General features: G+C 41.7%; 1 protein-coding gene across 1 annotated transcript in view; it reads left to right on the forward strand.

Moving 5' to 3' along the window:
• Positions 1–21,348, forward strand: part of LOC145392850 (fibroblast growth factor receptor-like 1) — a 210,090-nt gene that overhangs the window by 83,799 nt on the left and 104,943 nt on the right. Inside the window, exons 4-5 of the mRNA XM_080267136.1 lie at positions 10,939–11,084; positions 13,990–14,125. Coding sequence (XP_080123262.1) covers positions 10,939–11,084; positions 13,990–14,125 — 282 coding nt within the window. The remainder of the gene's footprint in view (positions 1–10,938; positions 11,085–13,989; positions 14,126–21,348) is intronic.

Consider the following 21,348-nt stretch of genomic DNA (forward strand, 5'->3'; position numbering starts at 1 on the left):
TGGGTTATGATCGGTATAAATGACTATGGGGTCAAAACCAGAACACAAATAAAATGAAAAATGCTGTAAACCCAAAATCAAGGCCAAAAGCTCTTTCTCAATAGTTGAGTAGTTCTTTTGAGGTGGAGTGAACTTCTTACTGTAATAAGATACAGGGTGTTCAATACCCTGATCATCCTCTTGCAGCAAAACAGCCCCAGCTCCTGTATCACGATATATTTTAACTGATTTCCTGTCATTACTGTCCAGAGGACTGACAAAACCATCAGACAGGAAATTAGCACATGAACTCTTGAGAGTGTCACCCACGTTACTGCTCAAAAGAGGAGCTCCATCATGAGAATTTAAGTTACCCCTCAAAGCAGGTTCAGTTAACTCAGTTAAAGAATTCTGGGAACTCTCAAGAGTGGACACTAGACCAATTGACTGAATATTTAAAGACTCCTTTTTGTTCACATCACTCTGTCTCCTGAAACATCTCCCCGTAGTATGACCAAGCTTACTACAATAAGTACATTTACTTTTCTGAAATCTAGAGGTGAAGCTGGTATTTACTTCCTGAGAAACATCATCCTTATTCTCTTTCCTGTTACCTGTACTCTGAGTAGAGGCAACGTACTTACTCTCAGCTTTCCCTTTTTCTCTAGAATATCTCTTGTGAGTGAGAACATACTCATCAGCTAAAACTGCAGCATCAGACAAATTATCTATTCTTTTCTCATCAAGATATAGGCTTACATCTTTATAAATACACCTTTTGAAGACCTCCAGCAAAATCATCTGCTTAAATTTGTCAAAATCAGAATCCACATTCTTAGAATTTAACCACTGCTCCAACAGATCTTCTTTGATTTTTGCATACTCAACATGGGATTGCTTATCTTGCTTGTAAGTTGTCCTAAATTTTACTCTATAGGCTTCAGGAACAAGCTCATAGGCCTTAAGAATCCAGCTCTTAACTACATCATAATTATCAGATTGATCCTGAGGCAAAGATGCATAAGTTACTTGAGCTTTACCGGTGAGAACAGTTTGAAGGAGTACTGGCCAATACTTTTTAGGCCAATTAAAACCTGTAGCTACCCTCTCAAACAACTGAAAATACTTTGTTAAATCAGATTCATTAAAAGGAGGGACAAGTTTAACATTTTTAGCCACATCAAAATCATCAGAGCTAGATGATCCAGTTCCACCTTGTTTCATGCGATACTCATGGTCTGCCTGAATCCTAGCAATTTCAACTTGTGCCTCAGCCTCCTTAGAACGGGCCTCCGCCTCCTTAGCCTTAGCCTCCTGCAGGGCTAGCTGTAACTTAGCTAATTCAATTTGCGTTTGCTCATTTGGAGGAGTTACATTAAACAAGCTTTCATTAATCATGTCAACAATTTGATCTTTAGAATGATGAGAGCGAACAGCAATTCCCAATTGTTGAGCAACAAGCTTAAGTTCATTCTTTGTTCTGTTTTCTATATCACACACTGTTTGCACATTTGACAAAAAATCTTTGGCTTCATCAAGTGTAGTAATAGTAGACATAATTAATAAGTAACAGTCACAAAATATCAAGCAATATCCTTATGATAATATCCTGAATATCCTGATAAGAGGTCGCCAAATTTATGTTACGGAACAGAGAAAGATAACGTACACTTTAAGTGAGAATACTAAGAGTCACTACTGTCCTGTAAAGTTCCAGGTTCAAAACAAAAGAGTTAGGTAAAATTACAAGTTAAAGTTTAATGCTCAAACTAACAACAAAACATTCAGGACTCATAAGGATAATGTAATGGCAAAAAACAGGTTAAATATATGGTTAACTGCAATAGCCTCTATTAACACGAAATTAGCAAGAGTAAATTTATCTAAGTCAGCCCTGATAAAATGAAAAACACTGAGTAATGCTCAGTTAATGCAAGATAAATAATTACAGATACAAACTATTATCAAAAATGACTGACATAAAGAACCTTACATGAATTACAAAAACTTCACTAGGCCTACAAATTAAACTGATGCTATACAGTACAAGAAAAAATGCAATAACAGTTATACTCAAATTACACACAGCTGCTAGATGTTTGGAGATTTCTTGAGCACTCACAATAATAATATCTGTACAGGGGAGGACAGAGATGTGAACAAAATGAGGAGCAGATCTAAGTGGCCATGATGCAGAGACTGAGCTCATTATATAGGGGCCAGGAGAGCTTGATACAACTTGTAAGAAGGACGCGCAAATGAAGCCATGGGGACAAAGAGCTGAAAATCCCGCTCTGAATAACAGAGAGAACGACTTACTCTACTATAACGGTAGAAGGGGGGGGCTGAGGCAGAACACGCTCATGATCAAACATGCAGCATACTGTGCGTTAAAATTACACAAAGGATGATGAAATCATAGGCTATGTAACAATATATATATATATATATATAATCTGGCTGCACTATCGGGTGGTACTACTACTCTGCGGCCAGGTTGTGTTAGGAAGAATACTGCCACCGTATTCCCTGCGTGTCGTAAAAGGCGACTAAAAGGGGCGGGGTGAGGGGACTGGGATCCCCTCCTCTGTTTTTTAGTTCCTAAAAAGAGACAGGCCAGAGAAAGGGATGGGGGATTGAGTTATCCCCGTACACTGAAGATTGGGTCTATGTATGTGCGTGGATGTAGTACGATTGAGGCTAAAAGGGAGGAGATTGGGAGAATGTTTGTGAGAAGAAAGTTGGATGTGTTAGCTTTGAGTGAAACGAAGATGAAAGGGAAGGGTGAGTCTATGTTTGGAAGTGTGAATGGAAGATTGTCAGGTGTTGATAGAGGAAGGGCAAGAGAAAGTGTGGCCTTGTTGGTGAGTCCGGAAGTACAGCAATGTGTGATTAAATGGAAGGAGGTGTCATCGAGACTGATGTGGGTGAAAGCGATATTTGAACGTGAGTTGTGGGTGTTTGTGAGTGCATATGGGCCTAGTAGTGAAAGGGATGAAGAAGAGAGGGAGTCTTTCTGGAATGATGTTGATGAGTGTCTGCAGAGTTTTGGAGCGAATGTGAATGTGGTAGTGATGGGAGATCTGAATGCTAGAGTGGGAAATGTAGCAGTTGAAGGTGTAGTTGGTATGCATGGTGTGCCTGGAAGAAATGAAAATGGGGAACGAATGATAGGGATGTGTGTTGATTGAGAGATGGTAATTGGAAATACGCAGTTCGAGAGGAAAGATATATATATATATATATATATATATATATATATATATATATATATATATATGTATACATGGGTGAGACAGGAGGGTGGAATGGTTGTGGATAAAGCATTGATGGACTATGTGGTTGTGTCTAGGAATGTAATAGGAAGATTGTTGGATGTGAGAGTTCTGAGAGGGGAGGGTGGAGGTATGTCTGACCACTACATGGTGGAGGGAAAGTTAAGAGTAGGTAAGAGATGGGTGAGAGCTAGGAGGGTTAGGTGTGGCAGGGAGGTTTTGAAAGTGAGTGAGTTGGATAAAAGAGAGAAAATGATAGAGTATCAGGAGAAATTGAAAGATGAGTGGAACGCAGTGAAAAATCAGGGAAATGGCAGTGTGGAGGAGGAATGGCAGTTGTTTAAGAGTGCTGTGGTGGGGCATGCAAAAGAGGTGTGTGGTGTGAGACGTGTGGGTGGTGGTGTAAGAAAAGGAAGTGAATGGTGGTGCGAGGAAGTAAGTATGGCTGTGGCTAAGAAGAGATGTGCATATGAAGTGTGGCTGCAGAGAAAGGATGAGGTGTCATATGAGAGGTATAAGGAAAAGAGGAATAGGGCAAGAAGGGCTTTGCTTGACGCTAAAGTGGCAGCAGATGAGAGGTGAGGTAGGCGGCTAGCTGAGAATTTTCAACAGAATAAGAAAATGTTCTGGAAGGAGGTGAAAAGGGTGCGAAACGGAGAGTCTGGGAAGGAAGAGCGAGTAAAAGCAGAGGATGGAAGGAAGTTAAATGAGATGGATGCAGTAAGGAAGAGATGGGCAGAGTGTTTTGAAAGATTGTTAAATGTAGAGGAGGAAAGGGTGGCTGAGATTGTGGCAGATGGGAGGGTGCAAGGAATAAATGTGTTGGTAGAGTTGAATGATTCTTTGATCACGAATTAGGAAGTGGAGAAGGCAGTAAAGGAATGAAAACAGGGAAAGCTGCAGGTATGGATGGGTGTGCTGTGGAATGCCTGAAGGGTGGTGGAGTGACTACTGTTGACTGGTTAGTAAGACTGTTGAATGTCTGCTTTGTGAAAGGTATGGTGCCAGTTGACTGGGCAAGTGCTTGTGTGGTCCTGTTGTATAAAGGCACGGGTGATAAGTATGAATGTACTAGCTTTAGTGGTATAAGTCTGTTGAGTGTTGCAGGTAAGGTGTATGGTAGAGTGTTAATTATGAGAGTTAGAGAGGGTACAGAGGTAGTGATTGGTGATGAGCAGTGTGGCTTTAGGAGAGGGAGGGGATGCGTGGATCAGGTGTTCGCTGTGAGACAAGTGTGTGAAAAGTATTTAGCGAAAGGCAAGGATGTGTTTTGGACATTCATGGATTTAGAGAAAGCGTATGATAGAATTGATAGGGAGGCTTTGTGGACTGTTTTAAGATTGTATGGACTTGATGGTAGGTTACTAAAAGGGGTGAAAAGTTTTTATGTAAATTGTAGAGCGTGTGTAAGAGTGGGAAATGCTGTGAGTGATTGGTTTTCCGTGAGAGTGGGGCTGCGACAGGGATGTGTGATGTCGCCTTGGTTGTTTAATATATATATGGATGGTGTTGTAAGGGAGGTGAATGCAAGAGTTTTAGATGAAAGTCTGAGTCTGGTGAATGTTGATGGTGGAGAGTGGAATCTGAAGCAGCTGCTGTTTGCAGATGATACTGCACTGGTGGCTGATTCAGAGGAGAGACTGAGACAGTTGGTAGAGGAGTTTGGAAGGGTGTGTGAAAGGAGGAAATTGAAAGTAAATGAGAATAAGAGTAACGTGATGAAGTGTACGAGGTTGTTAGATGGTAGGGGGGTGAATATAGTTTTAAATGGTGAGTTGCTTGAGGAGGTAGAGTGTTTTACATATTTAGGATCACACGTTGCTGTGGATGGAAGAATAGATGCAGAAGTGAAGTTTAGAATGAATGAAGTAGGTAAGGTGCTGGGAGGAATGAAAAGTGTTTAGATGTCGTTCGCTTAGAATGGATGTAAAGAGAAGGCTGTATGAGGGTGTTGTTGTACTGACTGCGTTATACGGGGCTGAAACATGGAATATGGGTGTAGCAGAGAGGAAAAAGTTTGAATGTAATGGAGATGAGGTGTCTGAGGAGTATGTGTGGAGTGACGAGTATGGATCGAATGCGAAATGATGAACTGCGAAGGAGAACTGGAGTTGTCCGGGAGATGGCTGGTAGATTTCAGCAGAGGGTGTTGCGATGGTTTGGGCATATGGAGAGAATGGATAATGAGAGAATGGTGAAAAAAATAACTAAATCTGATGTGGGAGGTGTAAGGCTGAGAGGGAGACCACGAATAGGATGCATGGACAGTGTGAAGAGAGCGCTGGATGCAAGAGAGATGTCTGTTGAGCAAGGAAGAGTGGCTGTGCGTGACAGAAATAAATGGAGAGAAATTGTGAATGAATAAATGATGACGCAGCCATGAGGGGATATTCTCCCGCATTTGGTCTGATCAGCTAGTCAGGTCAGGTGCGGGTAAGGGGATGGGTCTGTTATGATGTGGCAGGGGTAAACCAGGTCTGCTGTCAGGCCCTGCTGCGGATGTCACTGATTGCACTGCGCAGTTGACCCTTGTGCGGTGTGGTGCGGTGAGGTTCTGTCCCTTCTTCCCTTTGGGGCTAAGATGCGAATGAATATTTGAATGGATGGGTAAATGGGGAGTGTGTCGTCCTGTCTCGGCTACCTCCCTTTCCGTGGGGGAAGCAGCCTAGTATATATATATATATATATATATATATATATATATATATATATATATATATATATATATGTGTGTGTGTGTGTGTGTGTGTGTGTGTGTGTGTGTGTGTGTGTGTAATATATACAGAATATATCAATTTTCAAGCAACACGGACAAAATGGCCTGGACAAGTACCGTGATACTCAAACCTGCGTCACTCAAACAATATCTTTGCATGTATAATGGGACAATGTGGTCCGGTCACTTTCCAAAACTCTCACTTTTACTCCTTTTTACCACCCTACCCCACATAAATTACCCCCTCCTTATACCCACCATCAGGTAAAACATTGAAAGTGATATACCTATTGTAATTATGATCATATATGATATTAAAATACCAGATACAAAAAACAAAAGGGCATCTACAAACAACAGTGATTCAGCAATTCGTGCTGTTTTGTTATAGATCTACACTGTCTGGGAAAATAATTTTAGCATTAGATACATCTTAGGTAGCTCAGTTGGTAGAGAGTTGGCCTACAGTCCTAACGGACCCGGGTTCAAATCCCGCTGGGGGCAGGGAACAGTTTAAGGATTTGAAATCAGTAAAGCAGACTTTACTCATTTACCAGAAGACCCGCCGACATGTCGTAAAAATACCCCCGCTAATACCAATGCACCAGTCCTGTATGAGACAGCCCTAGCATGTATTCAGTATGGACGGTGGGTGCTAGCGCCGAAGTGGTGACATGTAGAGGTGTACGGTACGTAGGAGGCTGTGAAGCCTATGCCCAGAGTCGGTCACATTAAAAAAAAAAAAAAAAAAAGTAATTACCATTTGATCATCGATCAAAAAATATTGGAGAACAAACGAAATATGCCAACTTTTGATATTCCAGAAAGCCACCTCACCGCTGCTGATAGTGTGGCTACTGCCGTTCTCTCCTACTGGACATAATGTCAACACACCAAACAAACTAAAATGTATACAATTTAAAACCATAAATAGCAGTTGAAGCCTAACTATAGTCATTGAAAGCTAACTGAGGGGCTTCGTTCCCCAGACCTCCCATTGATTATAACCTACTCACAGCGTGCAAAATAAAATGCGCATTACGTAAAACTTGTGCCAAAACAGTATCATGCATTAAGAGCATTCTATAATTACGGTGGGTTCGACAATCGTGACACAACTATGCATAAAGTAGTTCTTTATATACATCACAGAGGAAATATCCATTAAAATATGAAACAGTTTAGCAAGATAGCGCTTGGTGATTAAATCAGATCGCATCATATTCAGTAAAATCTAAGATACATACCGTATGAAAAACAATAATAGAGCCTTCTATTTACGAACATTTTTAAAAGCCATCATTTTAAAAAGCCCAGTACATACGCTAAGCTATAAAAAAATAACAACGGATCGTGTCAATAATTACAGTCCAGTAGGAAAATTGGAAATGCTGCGTCACAATCCTACACAATAAATAGCAAGAGTTAGGCTGGGTGCCTGTGTGTTGTTGATGTGTGGCTCTCCGGCACTCCTCCCCCCCCCCTTCCCCGCTCCCCACCCACAAAGTTGTTGTCATTGTTGAGATGTTGCTGCCCCTGCACTTCCTTCTTCCCGGATTTACCCTTGTCATCGGAGGTGGATGTACCCGGATGTTAACCGGCCAATCATGGCGAGTCTGGCGGGTGACGACACCGCGCGCGACTTTCAAATTGCAACGCCCAGCCAGCTGACACTTGGAGCTTAAGCTCGAGATTTACCCCGTGTTGATTATGACCTTTCGCATTATTCTGACCGTGTTAGAACAAAAACGTTTTACTCAACCGCGTGTTACAGAAGGATTGACTGTATGTGTATGGTTTCAAATGGTATATGGATCTCTTGGGTCTTCTTGACAGCTGTGGAAATTTTTAAAGCTCAATAAACCAGAAGACTTCATGTAGTACTGCTGAAACTCTCCCGGGGTTCTTTTGCTGCTCTGCAGTTTACTAGATAACCTTCCATTTCATCAATATTTTGTCAGAATCCAAATTTACACACACACACACACACACACACACACACACACACACACACACACACACACAGCCACACACACACACACATATATATATATATATAGTATGTGTGTGTGTGTGTGTGTGTGTGTGTGTGTGTGTGTGTGTGTGTGTGTGTTTCAGAAATATATCCGAAATAGAAGTCTAAGAGGAAAACATTTAGCTCTTTGAGAAGTTGTCCCTCTTCATTCACGATAGACATTACCTTTTTTCTTCCCATGAACAGGCTCATCGGGCAGAGAGCACTTGTCAAAATGTACCTTCATAATATGTTTGATCTAAACAGGAAGTTATCCAGTAAAATCAACTTTTCTATGGCTGAGGTGATGAGTGTAATATCTATGGCCTGAGCAGAATAATGAGAATTCCTTGTATTAAAGGTAAACAGATGTTTTGTAGCGAACATAAAACCCAAGTTCGTGAAAAAAAAAAAAAAAAAATCGAATAACTATGTAATAACATTGAAATAGCCGTTATGGTGTTCCGTTCAACAAACTTAGAATCAGCTTATCAGCTTTCTGTTTAAGACTCTGAAGGGATGTCGTGCAAGCACAGTACTGTAAATATTTGGGAATCTAGTTTCATTTATTATGCCTCCGCCCACCCGTGGTGGAGGGAGGCATTACCTTGTTGTTCTGTCCGTCCGTCCGTGTATGGATACGTGCGTCCGTAACACTGTTGCGGGCTTAATACCCTGAACTCATTGATGGATTTCTAGCAAAGCAGCGATGCAGTACTAGATGATGAACTGGTTAGGTCAGCTAGATCAAAGGATCAAAGGTCAAGGTCATATGGGGTTAGCTTAAAAAAAATATATATTTGTCCGACTTTGGGCATAAGCTTCACAGCCTGTTCCCAAGGCCTAGTTGTCCTCCTACATACCATACATCTATATGTCTCACCACTTTGGTGCAAACACCCACCTTCCATGTTGAATACTTACTAGGGCTATCTCATACAGGACTGGTGTTCTGGTATTTTACATGTCGACGGGTCTTCAGGTAGATCAGTGAAGTTTCCTCTAATGAAATTAAAATCCTTAAACTGTTTCCTGCCCCAGCCGAGATTCGAACCTGGGTCCTTCAGGACTGTTAGCCACCTCTCGACCAACGGCCACCACCTCCCCCATCCTTGTGGGCAAGATATCTGCTGAACTGCGTGATGGGTTTTGTCCAAGTTGTTATCAATGATAATGTATGAAGGGACGATGAATTAATTTGGTCACAAGGTCAAGGGATCAAAGGTCAAGGTCATATGGATGGGGGCACGATATCTCCTGAACCCCTTAACGGATTTCGACAAAACTTTTGTCAGCAGTACAGTATGAAGGGATGATGAACTAATTAGGTCAGCAAGGTCGAGGTCAAAGGTCAAGGTCATATGGGTCAAAGGTCAAGGACATATTGGTGTGGGCGCGATATCTTTTGAACCCCATGATTGATTCTGACCAAACTTTAGTCAGTGATACGGTATGAAGGATGATCTACTGATTAGGCCAGGAAGGTCAAGGGGTCAAAGGTCAAGGTCAGATGGTTGTGGCCGCGATAACTCCTGAACCTCTCGGTGGATTTCTGCCAAACTTTTTTCAGTGATACAGATGGAAGGGACGATAGCTGATTAGGTCAGCAAGGTCAAGGGGTCAAAGGTCAAGGTCGTATGGATGTTGATGCGATATTTCCTGAACCCCTTGATGGGTTTCGCCCAAACTTTTGTCAGTGATACAGAATGAAGGGATGATGAAATGATTAGGTCACCAAGGTCAGGGAGTCAAAGGTCAAGGTCATATAGGGTCGACATAGTTTATATTTAGACTCATTTCAACTCACAATGAACCCTGCCATGGAAGTTGCATGGCGAGTCTGTGCACAAGGCTTAGTGGAGGCACACCGAGCATCACTTTTGCATCCACAGGTCGGGGCCAGAGTTCTTGGCGTTTCATTCACCTTGTTTCAAGTTATCCATAAGACAAACCCTGGAGTTGAGGAGTATCAGGCATGGTTAATGGATAGTCCAACCACCCTGGTATATTTAATTATGGAATTCTGATTTACTGGAAAGGAATGATACACTAACTAACGCAATGTGAGCCTACAGTCACTAATCACTTCTGCCATTGAAAATAGATGTTTTTAACTACACAATAGTTTGAACATTTAACCTGTCCTTCCCATAATGCGCAGATATATTCATCCCAGTTCAGTAAAACCTCCAGCGAATAAAAAAATAATGACATTTGAACCAGTAAACTCATTTATTTTTCAAAGTTTTTTATTCCAACTTATCCTATAACAGATACAGATGATATAGTCCTCACCACTACCATAGCATTGTCACGATTCCAGCCACTGTTCCATACCACACATACCTATTCACATTCCTTACATCCAATATACCTACTGTCTGTATCTCATCCCTCCCTCTCAGGTCGTTATCTGGTGCTGTCCCTTTATTCTCTCATTACACCTCTCTCACTGCTCTCACTCAGCGGTGTTATTGCACTCGGTCGGTACTATTCCCACATTACTGACGACTTCCTCTCAGCTTCTGCTCATCATCCCTTAACTTCTGTTTTAGTCACATTTTTTTTTTTTTTCAGACTCAGGGCATTAGGCAGTCCATTCTCTAAGGCACAGCAGTAGTCTTGCGTGTCACGTCTGGATTCTAAAGACCCACCATGCAGGACTTTTATAATGGTTCTAACGACATTTTGATGGGTCTTACAAGAGAATAATAAAGTCGGCTAAACGATATTCAACAAACAAACTGTTTTCTGCTCCATTCTCTGGCAAGGGTCATACTTTTTTACAGCAGTAGTTCACTTGTCAATCCACCTGACCACCATCTCCCATTAACTCTTGCTGTAATCACCCTCCCTTCAACTGCAGTTGTCACACTGCCTTTAACTTCTGCTGTAGTAACCCTCCCTTCTACTCCTACGATAGTAACCCTCCCTCCATCTCTTTTTCCCCCTAGGACAAGGTGAACCAAGTGGTGACCTTATGGAGCCGCAGTTGACAGAGGTGTGGCCAGAAGGACCTCTACAGCGACGTCGTGGGGAGCCTCTCACACTCACATGTCGAGCACGGGGACTGCCCACACCTACAGTCACGTGGTATAAGGTACGTGTGCAGGCAAGGTGGATTAACAAATGAAACAGAGAAGAGCCTATGAACTATCGGCAGGGACTAGGATGTAAAGAGGAGCTGTTTTTGTTGTTGTTCCTGTTGTTGTCCTCAACTCATTTGGACATGGAACTGATGGAGAGCAGGAAACCGACCACTTCTAGCCGGAAGCTCCTAGAGAATTTTGTCTTACTGAAGGATTGCCTTTGCTTGAGAGGAAGGTGCGCAAGATGAGTGTGTTGTGGCGTGGATGGCTTCACTACAGTGCGGGTATATTAGATTGTTCATGAGTTTATGTTGTGTTAGTACTAAACAGGGAAGAATGATGGCCATAATCGTAATCTGACTGGGAGAACTTGTGTCCAAGGGAACGGAAGCTTCTGCGAGGTGAAAATTTTGCAGTGAATCAGGAACGATGCCGTTTGGATGTAGGTTTTGTATGACTGTGGTGGCTGTGTTCATGTATATATTTGTGAAGCGTAGCGTTGGGCAGTGGAGGAGGGGTGTTCTTGAGGCATTTTGTGTAGTGTTGAGAAGTTGTTTGTTTCAGTGTCTTTGTGTGGGAAGGTGATAGAACATGAAGTTATAAGGCTGGGATGGATGCTGTGCTGAAGCAATGAACTGTTTTCCTGTCATAATCATATGGTTTTTGATTTGTTGTACTGTACTTATATTTCTTGGTTTCTATATTTGTGGGCTCAATTCAGTCGTCTTATTATTACCTCTGCCAACGAAGTTGGAGGAGATCATGTATTCATTTATGTTTGTTTGTTTGTTTGTCCACACGACATCTCTAAAGGTTCTTGATGAATTTCAATGAAATTTTGTGGAAGGGTGGGCCATGGGCCAAGAGAGAATTGATTCAATTTTGGGGCGGATCCGAATCCGGAGTATCCCTCACAATATCTCCAAAAGTTCTCAAGTAATTTCAGTGAAATTTTGTGGAAGGGTGGGCAGTGGGCCAGAAAAGAATTGATTTAATTTTGGGGCGGATCCGGATCCTATGTATCCCGCACAATGTTTCCAAAAGTTTTCAACGAACTTCAATAAAATTTTGTAGAGGAGTGGGTAATGGGTCCAGAAACAGTTTAGTAAACTGGGGGGCGGATCCGGACCCTACGTATTCCACACAACATCTCCACGGATCCGGATGCGGATCCGGATCCTTTTTAATGGCAATGGCACTAGCGGAGGTATGCGCTCTCTGAAGGCTTTCTAGTTACAGACTGTAGTAATCTGTAGTGTGCTAATACGATTTGTGTGTGTGTGTGTGTGTGTGTGTGTGTGTGTGTGTGTGTGTGTGTGTGTATACTGCTGCGCAATTACTTTTCTTAAACCCTGGACTAGTAATGCCAAGCTGTTGAGTAGGATGAATAGAGGAAGGGTGAAAAGATGAGAGAGAATAGGGAAAATATTTACCGATGAAAGAGAGAACGTATGGAATTTAGATGAACCATTTGTCATGTTATTAGGTGTATGGGTTAATCTTAGTCCTCATACCATCTGACAATGCTACCAACAAATACCAATTTCATCCCCCTTTCTCTGGCTCTAGGCCTATACCTCTTCCCTCTCAAACCTTCATAATACAAGGTGTCCACAAGTTCCTGCTGGATTTAAAAACAGATAACTGCTAAATATATCCGGATGCGACACTGCAGATTGAATCCACCTTTAAAAACAACTTCCACAAATATTTCGACGCATGAGAAAAACGCAGCCCCAAAATATGTTCAGCCATATACACGAAATAAACCTTTTGAACCCAGCAACTCTATGAACACCCCGTACTTCTCCCTCTTTTTATAAACCACACACACTTCCCTCCCTCTTCTCACGCCTCCTCACAATACGCCCTCTTCATACGCCCTCTGAGTCCCATATTCAACCCTTTCCTTTTCCTTTACATAAGCCTTTCCTATTTTCCCCAGTCCAAATCCCTCTTCGTCGCACATAATGGAGCTCACCCTCTCTTGCTCATTCCTTTCACTCCTCTTCTTTTACTCATTTATGTATTTATTATTTATTTTCATCGCTTTCCATCGGTCTTTGGAATTTTTTCAAACATCCCTTTGCCTCCCCTCCCCTCCTTTCATCCTTCTCAGTACCACCATTTCCCTCACATTTCAACGTCTATTTAATACTGTAGTTTTTTCTCATTTCCCTCTGAAAACCCAAACTTCTCTCTCATCCCCTTCCCAGACCTCGTATTCCTCACATATCTCCCAATATCAGTCCTTTATTATTCTCCAGTATTTCGTCTCTCTCTCATTTCCTTTCCTAACCTCAATTTCGTCTCTCACTTCTCACTCACTCCTCTCACCTCCCTTCGTATCTCCATTTCCTTCCATTCATTCCTCACTCACTGCTTTTATTACCCTCCCTCTCAGTCCCTCCCGAGCCAGGATTCCTCTTTTCTACACTCTCTTTCCATTTCTTAATTCCTCTCATTGCTTCCTTACTCCTCTCGCCTTCCTCTTGATCCCTTCTTAACTCCATATAACACTTCTCTCTCTCTCTCTCTCTCTCTCTCTCTCTCTCTCTCTCTCTTTCTCTCTCTCTCTCTCTCTCTCTCTCTCTCTCTCTCTCTCTCTCAGAATAACCCCCTAAATATAACTCTCTTTTAACCCACAAATATCTCTCTTCTTTAACACCTGTTCTTAACCCCCAGATGTCTATCTCTAATCCCAGCTTTCTGTCTCGTCATCAACTCTCTCTCGTGACGCCCAAATCTGTGAACCCAAATATTTCTTTCTTCACCCCATCTATTTCTCTAATATCTCTTTCTGACCACGAATTGTCACTCTCATCTCCCCCTGTGTGACCCTATAACCTTTCACCTGTTAAGAAATGACCCCCTGTGCAGTCACTAGGCATCTATATCAATTCTTTTCCCCCCCAGGACGGCCTGCTGCTGAGCCGGGTGGGGGAGCAGCTCACCTTCAGCCGCCTGGATATTAGCGACTCTGGCCGGTACACCTGCAGGGCAAACTCAGCTCTGGGGGGCACGGCTGCTAACTTCACGCTGCAGGTTGGAGGTGAGTACAAGAGGAGGGAGTAGGGAAGAGAAGTAAGGGAAGAGGAAGCAAGTAGGGATGAAGGCGTGAGAAAAGAGTTAAAAAAAGAAAAAGAAAAAAAGAAAAGAAAAAGGAGTGTATGTGCACCTTACAGGGCCAACTTCGCACTGGTGAACACCGCTACGAAGTGAAAGTTGTCTAATGAACACCGCTAGGGGAAGTGAAAGTTCTGTCTAATCCCTCCAGTTCGATAGTATTGTCTCAGTTTAAATAAAGATCGTTTGGAATTAACAAGTATATATCAAAAAGCCCTTCCTCGGGCTGAAGGGGTTACGGAAGCTACAGTAAATGTCTGGTGTTGCTTAGTAATATGAGACAACAGAGCAATAGGAAGAGGAGAAAAAGAGGGTGTAATTGCAAGATACACAGAGGGATAAAGAAAATATGTGAAGATAACAGGAAAAAATTATCACAAGGGGAGTGGACTGAGGAAAATGACACGGAAAAGGGGTTAAGTGGAGGACGTAATATCGTTTCACTTCCTTAAACCCCTCAATCCAGTATTTAGTTTAGTTTTACCAGTATTTAGTTTTGTCTACCTGTGTCTAGGTGATTCTTTCCGGCTTAGAAATGACTTTGACCTGTTGAAGGGAGATGCTGGCTTTTTTTCTTTTCAGGACTAGTTTAGAATAATATGACAGTAGTGTAAATCAAATGAAAATAAATGTAACGAAGGGGTACTGATCCATAACATCGCTATGACACTGGTTCCTGGCATTTTACTGGTCTCCATATGACGATGCTTTAGTGTCAGAGGAGAAGTTATTCAGACCAGCAGGATGTCACCTTTTGGACACAGTACATTAAATTCGTACTGTTTCCTGAAGGCGACAGGTACTATAAGAAGAAAGAACTGAACTAAATGAGTTAACTAAGTGTATTCTAAGTTAAAATATGTATGTATATATTTATGAATGTCAGCCAATATAGTAGTAAACTCTTCTTTAAATAGGCAAGTGATTTTTAATAGATACAACGGCCATTTTGTGGAAAGAAAAAACTGAAAGAAGTAAAAGGGTTAGAGAGAAGAAGGAATAAGAAAATCCGATTGCACTTGAAAGGTTGTGGTCACTAACTCACAATGAGGGTTGAGTTGTGAGGGGAAGGTAAGAGAAGGAAGGAGTGCAAAAGGGTGAGGAGGACGAGAAAAGCAGCCACAGAAAGAGGAAGTGAATGGAAGGGTATAAGAGAGGGAAGGTAAAAAAAAATATATAAGGACACTCTAGAAAGGCAAGAGACTGAGTAAAATTAAGAGAAGTAAGAGGGAGGAGATAAGAGAAAAAAAGGAACATAAAATGAATGAGGAGGGAGGGATGAAAGACGGTAAGAGAGAGAGAGAGAAAAAATAAGAAAAGAAAGAAGAGGAAGATAAGAACGTAAGGTAAAGTAAGAGAAGAAAGGTAAAAAAAAAATAGAATATCGTTTTTGTTTCCTTCCTCCTATTTCTGGCTTCTGGCCCTCATTTAGAAAAACTGAAAAAGAAAATGATAATGCTGATAAGGAGGAAGGTCGTGTCATACCCCCGTCCATGTAGATAAGCTTCTTAACTGAGTAAAATTGCCTGGAACAAGCAAGTATAACGTAATATTAAAGAGAGAGAGAGAGAGGAGGGGGGGGGGAATTAAGGGACAGCTTATCTCTCTGAACGCACGTCTTCCTGGCCATTGAGGTGAGCGTCATCTAATCAGCGTCTATAGTAGAGTGGGTCTCTATGGATCGTCGTGTTTACAATGAAAAATACTCACATCACGCCTTCTCTCTCTCTCTCTCTCTCTCTCTCTCTCTCTCTCTCTCTCTCTCTCTCACACACACACACACACACACACTGTATACTTGTACATTATCTTACATCATGTCAACATACTGTATAGCGTGGAAAAACACGGAAGAAAATAGAGAATCTCTCTCTCTCTCTCTCTCTCTCTCTCTCTCTCTCTCTCTCTCTCTCTCTGTAAACAGGTGAGGTGTGAAGGCCCCGGTAAATGAGCAGTGATGGGTTGAATAGAAGACTGACGTGAAGGGGAAACTAAAATGAAAGTTGCGTAGTGAGAGGGACAGTGTAATATGGTAAGACATGAACACTGGTCGATTTAAGGGAAAAACTTATTAATCATACTTAACACGTATTGAAATGTACAACTTCGAACAGGAATATCGATCCACTCTTTTGTCATAATATTATACTTTTATATAATGTCGAAAGGGAGGTGAGAAGACAGGAAGAAATCAGTAGGATAGAAGTTGTGGAAGCAATGAAGAAAGTTAAATCGGGGAAAGCCCCAGGAATTGATGGAGTGTGTGGTGAAATGCTGAAGCATGGGGGAGAGATAGTAGTAGAATGGATGTGGAAGATGTGCAGATTGGCCTGGGAGGAAGGTAGAGTCCCGGAGGATTGGAAGTCAGGTATAATTATTCCCTTGTACAAAGGAAAAGGGGAAAAAGAAGTGTGTGGTAATCACAGGGGCATTTGTCTTCTTAGTATAATAGGAAAAGTGTATGGTAGGATACTTATTGACAGAGTTAGAGAAAGAACAGAGAAATTAGTTGGAGAAGAACAGGGAGGCTTTAGGAAGGGAAGAGGTTGTGTAGATCAGATATTCATTCTTAGATCTTTAGTGGAAAAGTTTCTAGAGAAGGGAAAGAAGTTGTATGCGGTTTTCATGGATTTGGAGAAAGCTTATGACAGGGTGGATAGACAAGGGCTGTGGAAAGTGTTAAGAATATATGGAGTAGATGGGAAGTTGTTGAATGCTGTGAAGAGTATGTACGATGGTGCGAAGGCTGCAGTGCATGTGGATGGTGAACTAAGTGAATTTTTCTCTTTGAAAGTTGGGTTGAAACAGGGATGTGGCATGTCTCCATGGTTGTTCAATCTTTACACGGATGGGGTAATAAAAGAGGTACAAGGTAGGGTAGTGGATGTTGGAGTGGCCCTGGTGAGAGAGGATAGTGTTTGGAAACTCCCTGTACTGTTGTTTGCAGATGATACTGTGTTGTTGAGTGAAGACGAAGGGGAGCTGCAAGGCTTGGTGGATGAGTTTGGGAGAGTGTGTAAGAAACGGAATCTAAAGGTGAATGTAGGGAAGAGTAAAGTGATGGTCTTTGAGAGAGGTGAAGTCAGTGAATGTACAGCGAGGTTGGATGGTGAGGAATTGGAAAATGTGAGTACGTTTAAGTACTTGGGTAGTGTGATGAGTAAGGATGGAGGTTTGGAGGGTGAAGTGCGTGAAAGGGTACAGCAGGGAAGAAAGGTTGCTGGTTCTTTGAAAGCAGTGATAAGAAACAGGGAAGTGAGCATGGAAGTGAAAAAGTTACTACATGACAGTATTGTGATACCAACTCTAACGTACGGAAGTGAAGCTTGGACGTTGTTGGATGGACACAAGTCAAGAGTGAGAGCAGTGGAAATGAGTTATTTAAGAGGAGCCTGTGGAGTCACATGGAGAGACAGGCTGACGAATGAGGATATAAAGGAACGTTGTGGTGTGGATGTGGATGTGATGGGAAGCGTTATGAGGAACACACTGAGGTGGTTTGGCCATGTGGAGAGGATGGAGGGTGAAAGACTGACGAAGAGAGTGTATGTGAGTGAGGTGGAGGGGGGAAGAGGGAGGGGGAAGCCGAGGATGAGATGGAGGGATGGGGTGGAGAGGAATATGAGAGAGGGGGGTGTGAGTTGAGAGCAGGGCAGTGAGATGGCGGGGGACAGGGCGACTTGGAGGCGATTTGTTTGTGGCCACCCCAAACGGGATTGAGGCGTCTGGCAATAGATAGATAGATAGATAATGTCGAAAAGAATGTTAGGGCATCAAATATTGCGTCATTGTTTCAGAACTCCCTGCTCATTGTATAGCTAGCCCCGTAATGAAATGAAACAGTCTTTATACTCACAATAGCATATAAAATACATTAGTTTATTGCCTGAATTACAGCAAGAGTAGCGTCATGTAAACTAAAAAGGAAGATGAATTGCGACAGAGGCAGTGCGGCAAGGCAGAGCACTCCATGTTTAGATTTATAGGAGAGAAATGTTACTCCTACTTTTTTACCACTCAGTCACTTCCATACGATGAGGTCATTTTAACAAGATAGATAATTTTTACCCAGGCGATTTTATTGAGTTTAGGAGACATCTAAATTGGGAGCTGAGGATTTATATGCTGCCTTATTAAGCTCTCCACTACTTTGGCACTTGCTTATGCAGAGTAAAATGCCTCTAAGTACCAGATATACAATTTCCAAGGACCTTACAGAATCGAAAGGGATTAGTGTACATGAAATACTTTAGGAAACGAAAAAGCAAGCCGAGTAATGACAAGCACAGTGCGATATGGTACGACATGCCATTAATAGATATTATGGTCGAGGGGTGCTACTGCTACTTACAGTTAATTACATCGACATAAAGTACATTGGATTATTACTTTAAATTACAGTGACGTATAGTAAAGCCATTAATGTAACTCGCTCTCATACATCCACATTCCCAGTGTACGTGACAGGGACAGCGATAATGTAATCACAGGTACTTCAGTCTGATGACCCATTTATTTTCTTCTTGCAGTTTCCACACGATTTGATTCACCATGAGATAATTAGAACCGGAGGGTTTATAATTATGTAACCCCCCCCATTAACCTCTTCATTACGAGGGGGAGGGGAAATCTTAGTGTGAAGTCGCTTAAAAACGTCTGGTGGGAGCGAGGATGAATCACCCCTTACCCCATTGGACTGAAGAGGGTAATTACTTCAATAAGGTCTTTTTCTTTTTAGTTTATAATTAGTATCTCTTATTTATTTTACTCAGCTAAGGAAGGATCTCCCTTAGTGAGGAGGAAATTGGATGAGAACAATATCTACTCCTACTAATTCGAAAAGACGTCCCAAATCGAATGAAATCGTCCGCAGTTGGTAAGATGAAAATGAAAACTGCGTCCTCATGTTCAAGGGGACGTCACCTCAGTACATTGGTCTCTTTTATTGATTCTTGCCACTTTCAGGCGATTTTATTCAGTTCTTGGAAAACTTAGAAATGAAGAGATACGATACAGTTATCATTAATCCTATCAGTATCAGAGGTCTTCCCTAAGATGAGTCAAGGCGTCTGAAGACAGCAAAGGTAAAGTACATGGTAGACGTCCTCGGGTTGAAGAGTTGATTTTCTGAACACCACACACGACAGTTCACTACACACTATAATAACTCAAAACTTCACTACACATTAAATTACACTACACACTACACCTCATAAGACTACACTACACTATACACTACACTACACTACACTACAGTACACTACACACTAGACCTCATTAAACTATACTAGACATTACATCACAGTAGACTACATACAGTCCACTATACTACACAACAATATTACACACACACACACACACACACACACAGCTCCCACGTTGTCTCTCGCATCAGTCAGGCATTTAACACGCTTCTCCACCCTTCTTAAAAAAAATAAAATAAAATAAGATTAAGCAAAAAGTAAATAAATGCACAATGTAAAAGATTTAGGGGGATTAGGGGAAGGTGGAACGAAGAAAAAATAAACGAATACAAGTTACACATGACTGAGTGAATATCTGAAACATGGAAAGGAAAATTTATAAGACAGCGTGGTAGTTTACGTTAACACTCTGGAGCTCCTGCCACTCACTCACGGCTGAAGGAAATCGTCTGAAGTCAGCAGGGGCAGAATACCTTTACTTGAGTTTTCCGACCATAAGTAGGTGAACGGTGATAAAGTTACATTCTGAGGGTACTGTTACTCACTTCTAGCTAAATAATAATAATAATAATAATAATAATAATAATAATAAAAGTCTAGCATTATGTCCTGATTAATTGAAGGTTTAGTGACGTTAAGTACTCAGTGTAGGGACGGCTCCGACGCGCCCATAATCTTTAACAAATAAAAATATTGCTTAATTTCTAGAGGCAAGGGCAATTTACTTTTTATAAGCATCTAGCTTTAATACTCATTCATCTCAATACCTGAAGCAACATCCCAGCGTACCGGAAACTTAACGCTGACAAAACACAAACGATGTCTTCATATTCTTTCTCTCCTCCTCCTCCTCCTCCTCCTCCTCCTCTTCCTCTTCCTCTTCTTCTTCTTCTTCTTCTTCTTCTTCATTTCCATCTTCTGCTTCCCCTTCTTTCTCAAAACAATATACTCTAAATTAATGGCTAAAGATTACTTTTTTTTTTTTTTTTGTCAATGACCGGCTTCATTCTACACTGGATGGGAAACGTAATAGACGTTTTTTTTCGAAGGTTATAGGTTATAGGTCGGGAATACGTTTACTTTTACAACTTTAATCCGATTTAGAGCAAACTCGGCAGAAGGGCAGAAGGTCAGTAGAGAGTGGAAGGATTCAGTTCTGAGAAAACCCGGTAACATGTAAGCGTCACAGGACAGTCAGACTTTCGGTCCTTTAACTCTGAATTTGGATGAAACGATAGACTGGTGTGAGGTCAACCAGAGATGAAATTATTCTATTTAGTGAAGTAGGTCAAAGGTCAAGGTCCCGGAACATGGTCAGTTTGTACACTCTTAAACCAGTTCAGACCAAAATTAGAGGAGGGGTTAATGGCCGTAGAAAGATGAAGCATTTCAAGTTTGAGATCAATTAGTCAAAGGTCATGGTCACAAGGTCAAAGAGCAGGATCAAAAGTTCGGTCATATAATGATAAGGCACGGGTGTTGCACTCCATAAGTGCACCTTGTTTCCATCTCCCGACGATTTTATTAGCCTTAACGATTGGAAACTCTCTCTCTCTCTCTCTCTCTCTCTCTCTCTCTCTCTCTCTCTCTCTCTCTCTCTCTCTCTCTCTCCAGTGTGTGTACTCATGGTGCAGGAATTAAATAAGCGTAAGTACACCCCCAAATAATCATGAATATGGTATAACTATCAACCAGCGATGCACTGGATAATTATATACCGCTAAACAATTGGGGTGGGTTTATATTTACAGTATGTCCTTTTAGTGCACTAACCTTACTTTACTTTTTCTGTTACTGCCATCCCTTCATTTTCATACTATTTATGTAATGCAGTAACATTCCCTGGTGCTTGGACTCGCTACTAGTTGAACAAATTCATCTGGCATTATGTGAAATGGAACACTACAGTTAACGCCACCATATGAAGTTAATTGAAAAGCGGGTC

Source organism: Coenobita brevimanus, chromosome 23, assembly GCF_032717465.1.
Source record: "Coenobita brevimanus isolate Jiangsu-jjx chromosome 23, ASM3271746v2, whole genome shotgun sequence".
In the NCBI taxonomy this organism is placed as follows: Eukaryota; Metazoa; Arthropoda; class Malacostraca; order Decapoda; family Coenobitidae; genus Coenobita; species Coenobita brevimanus.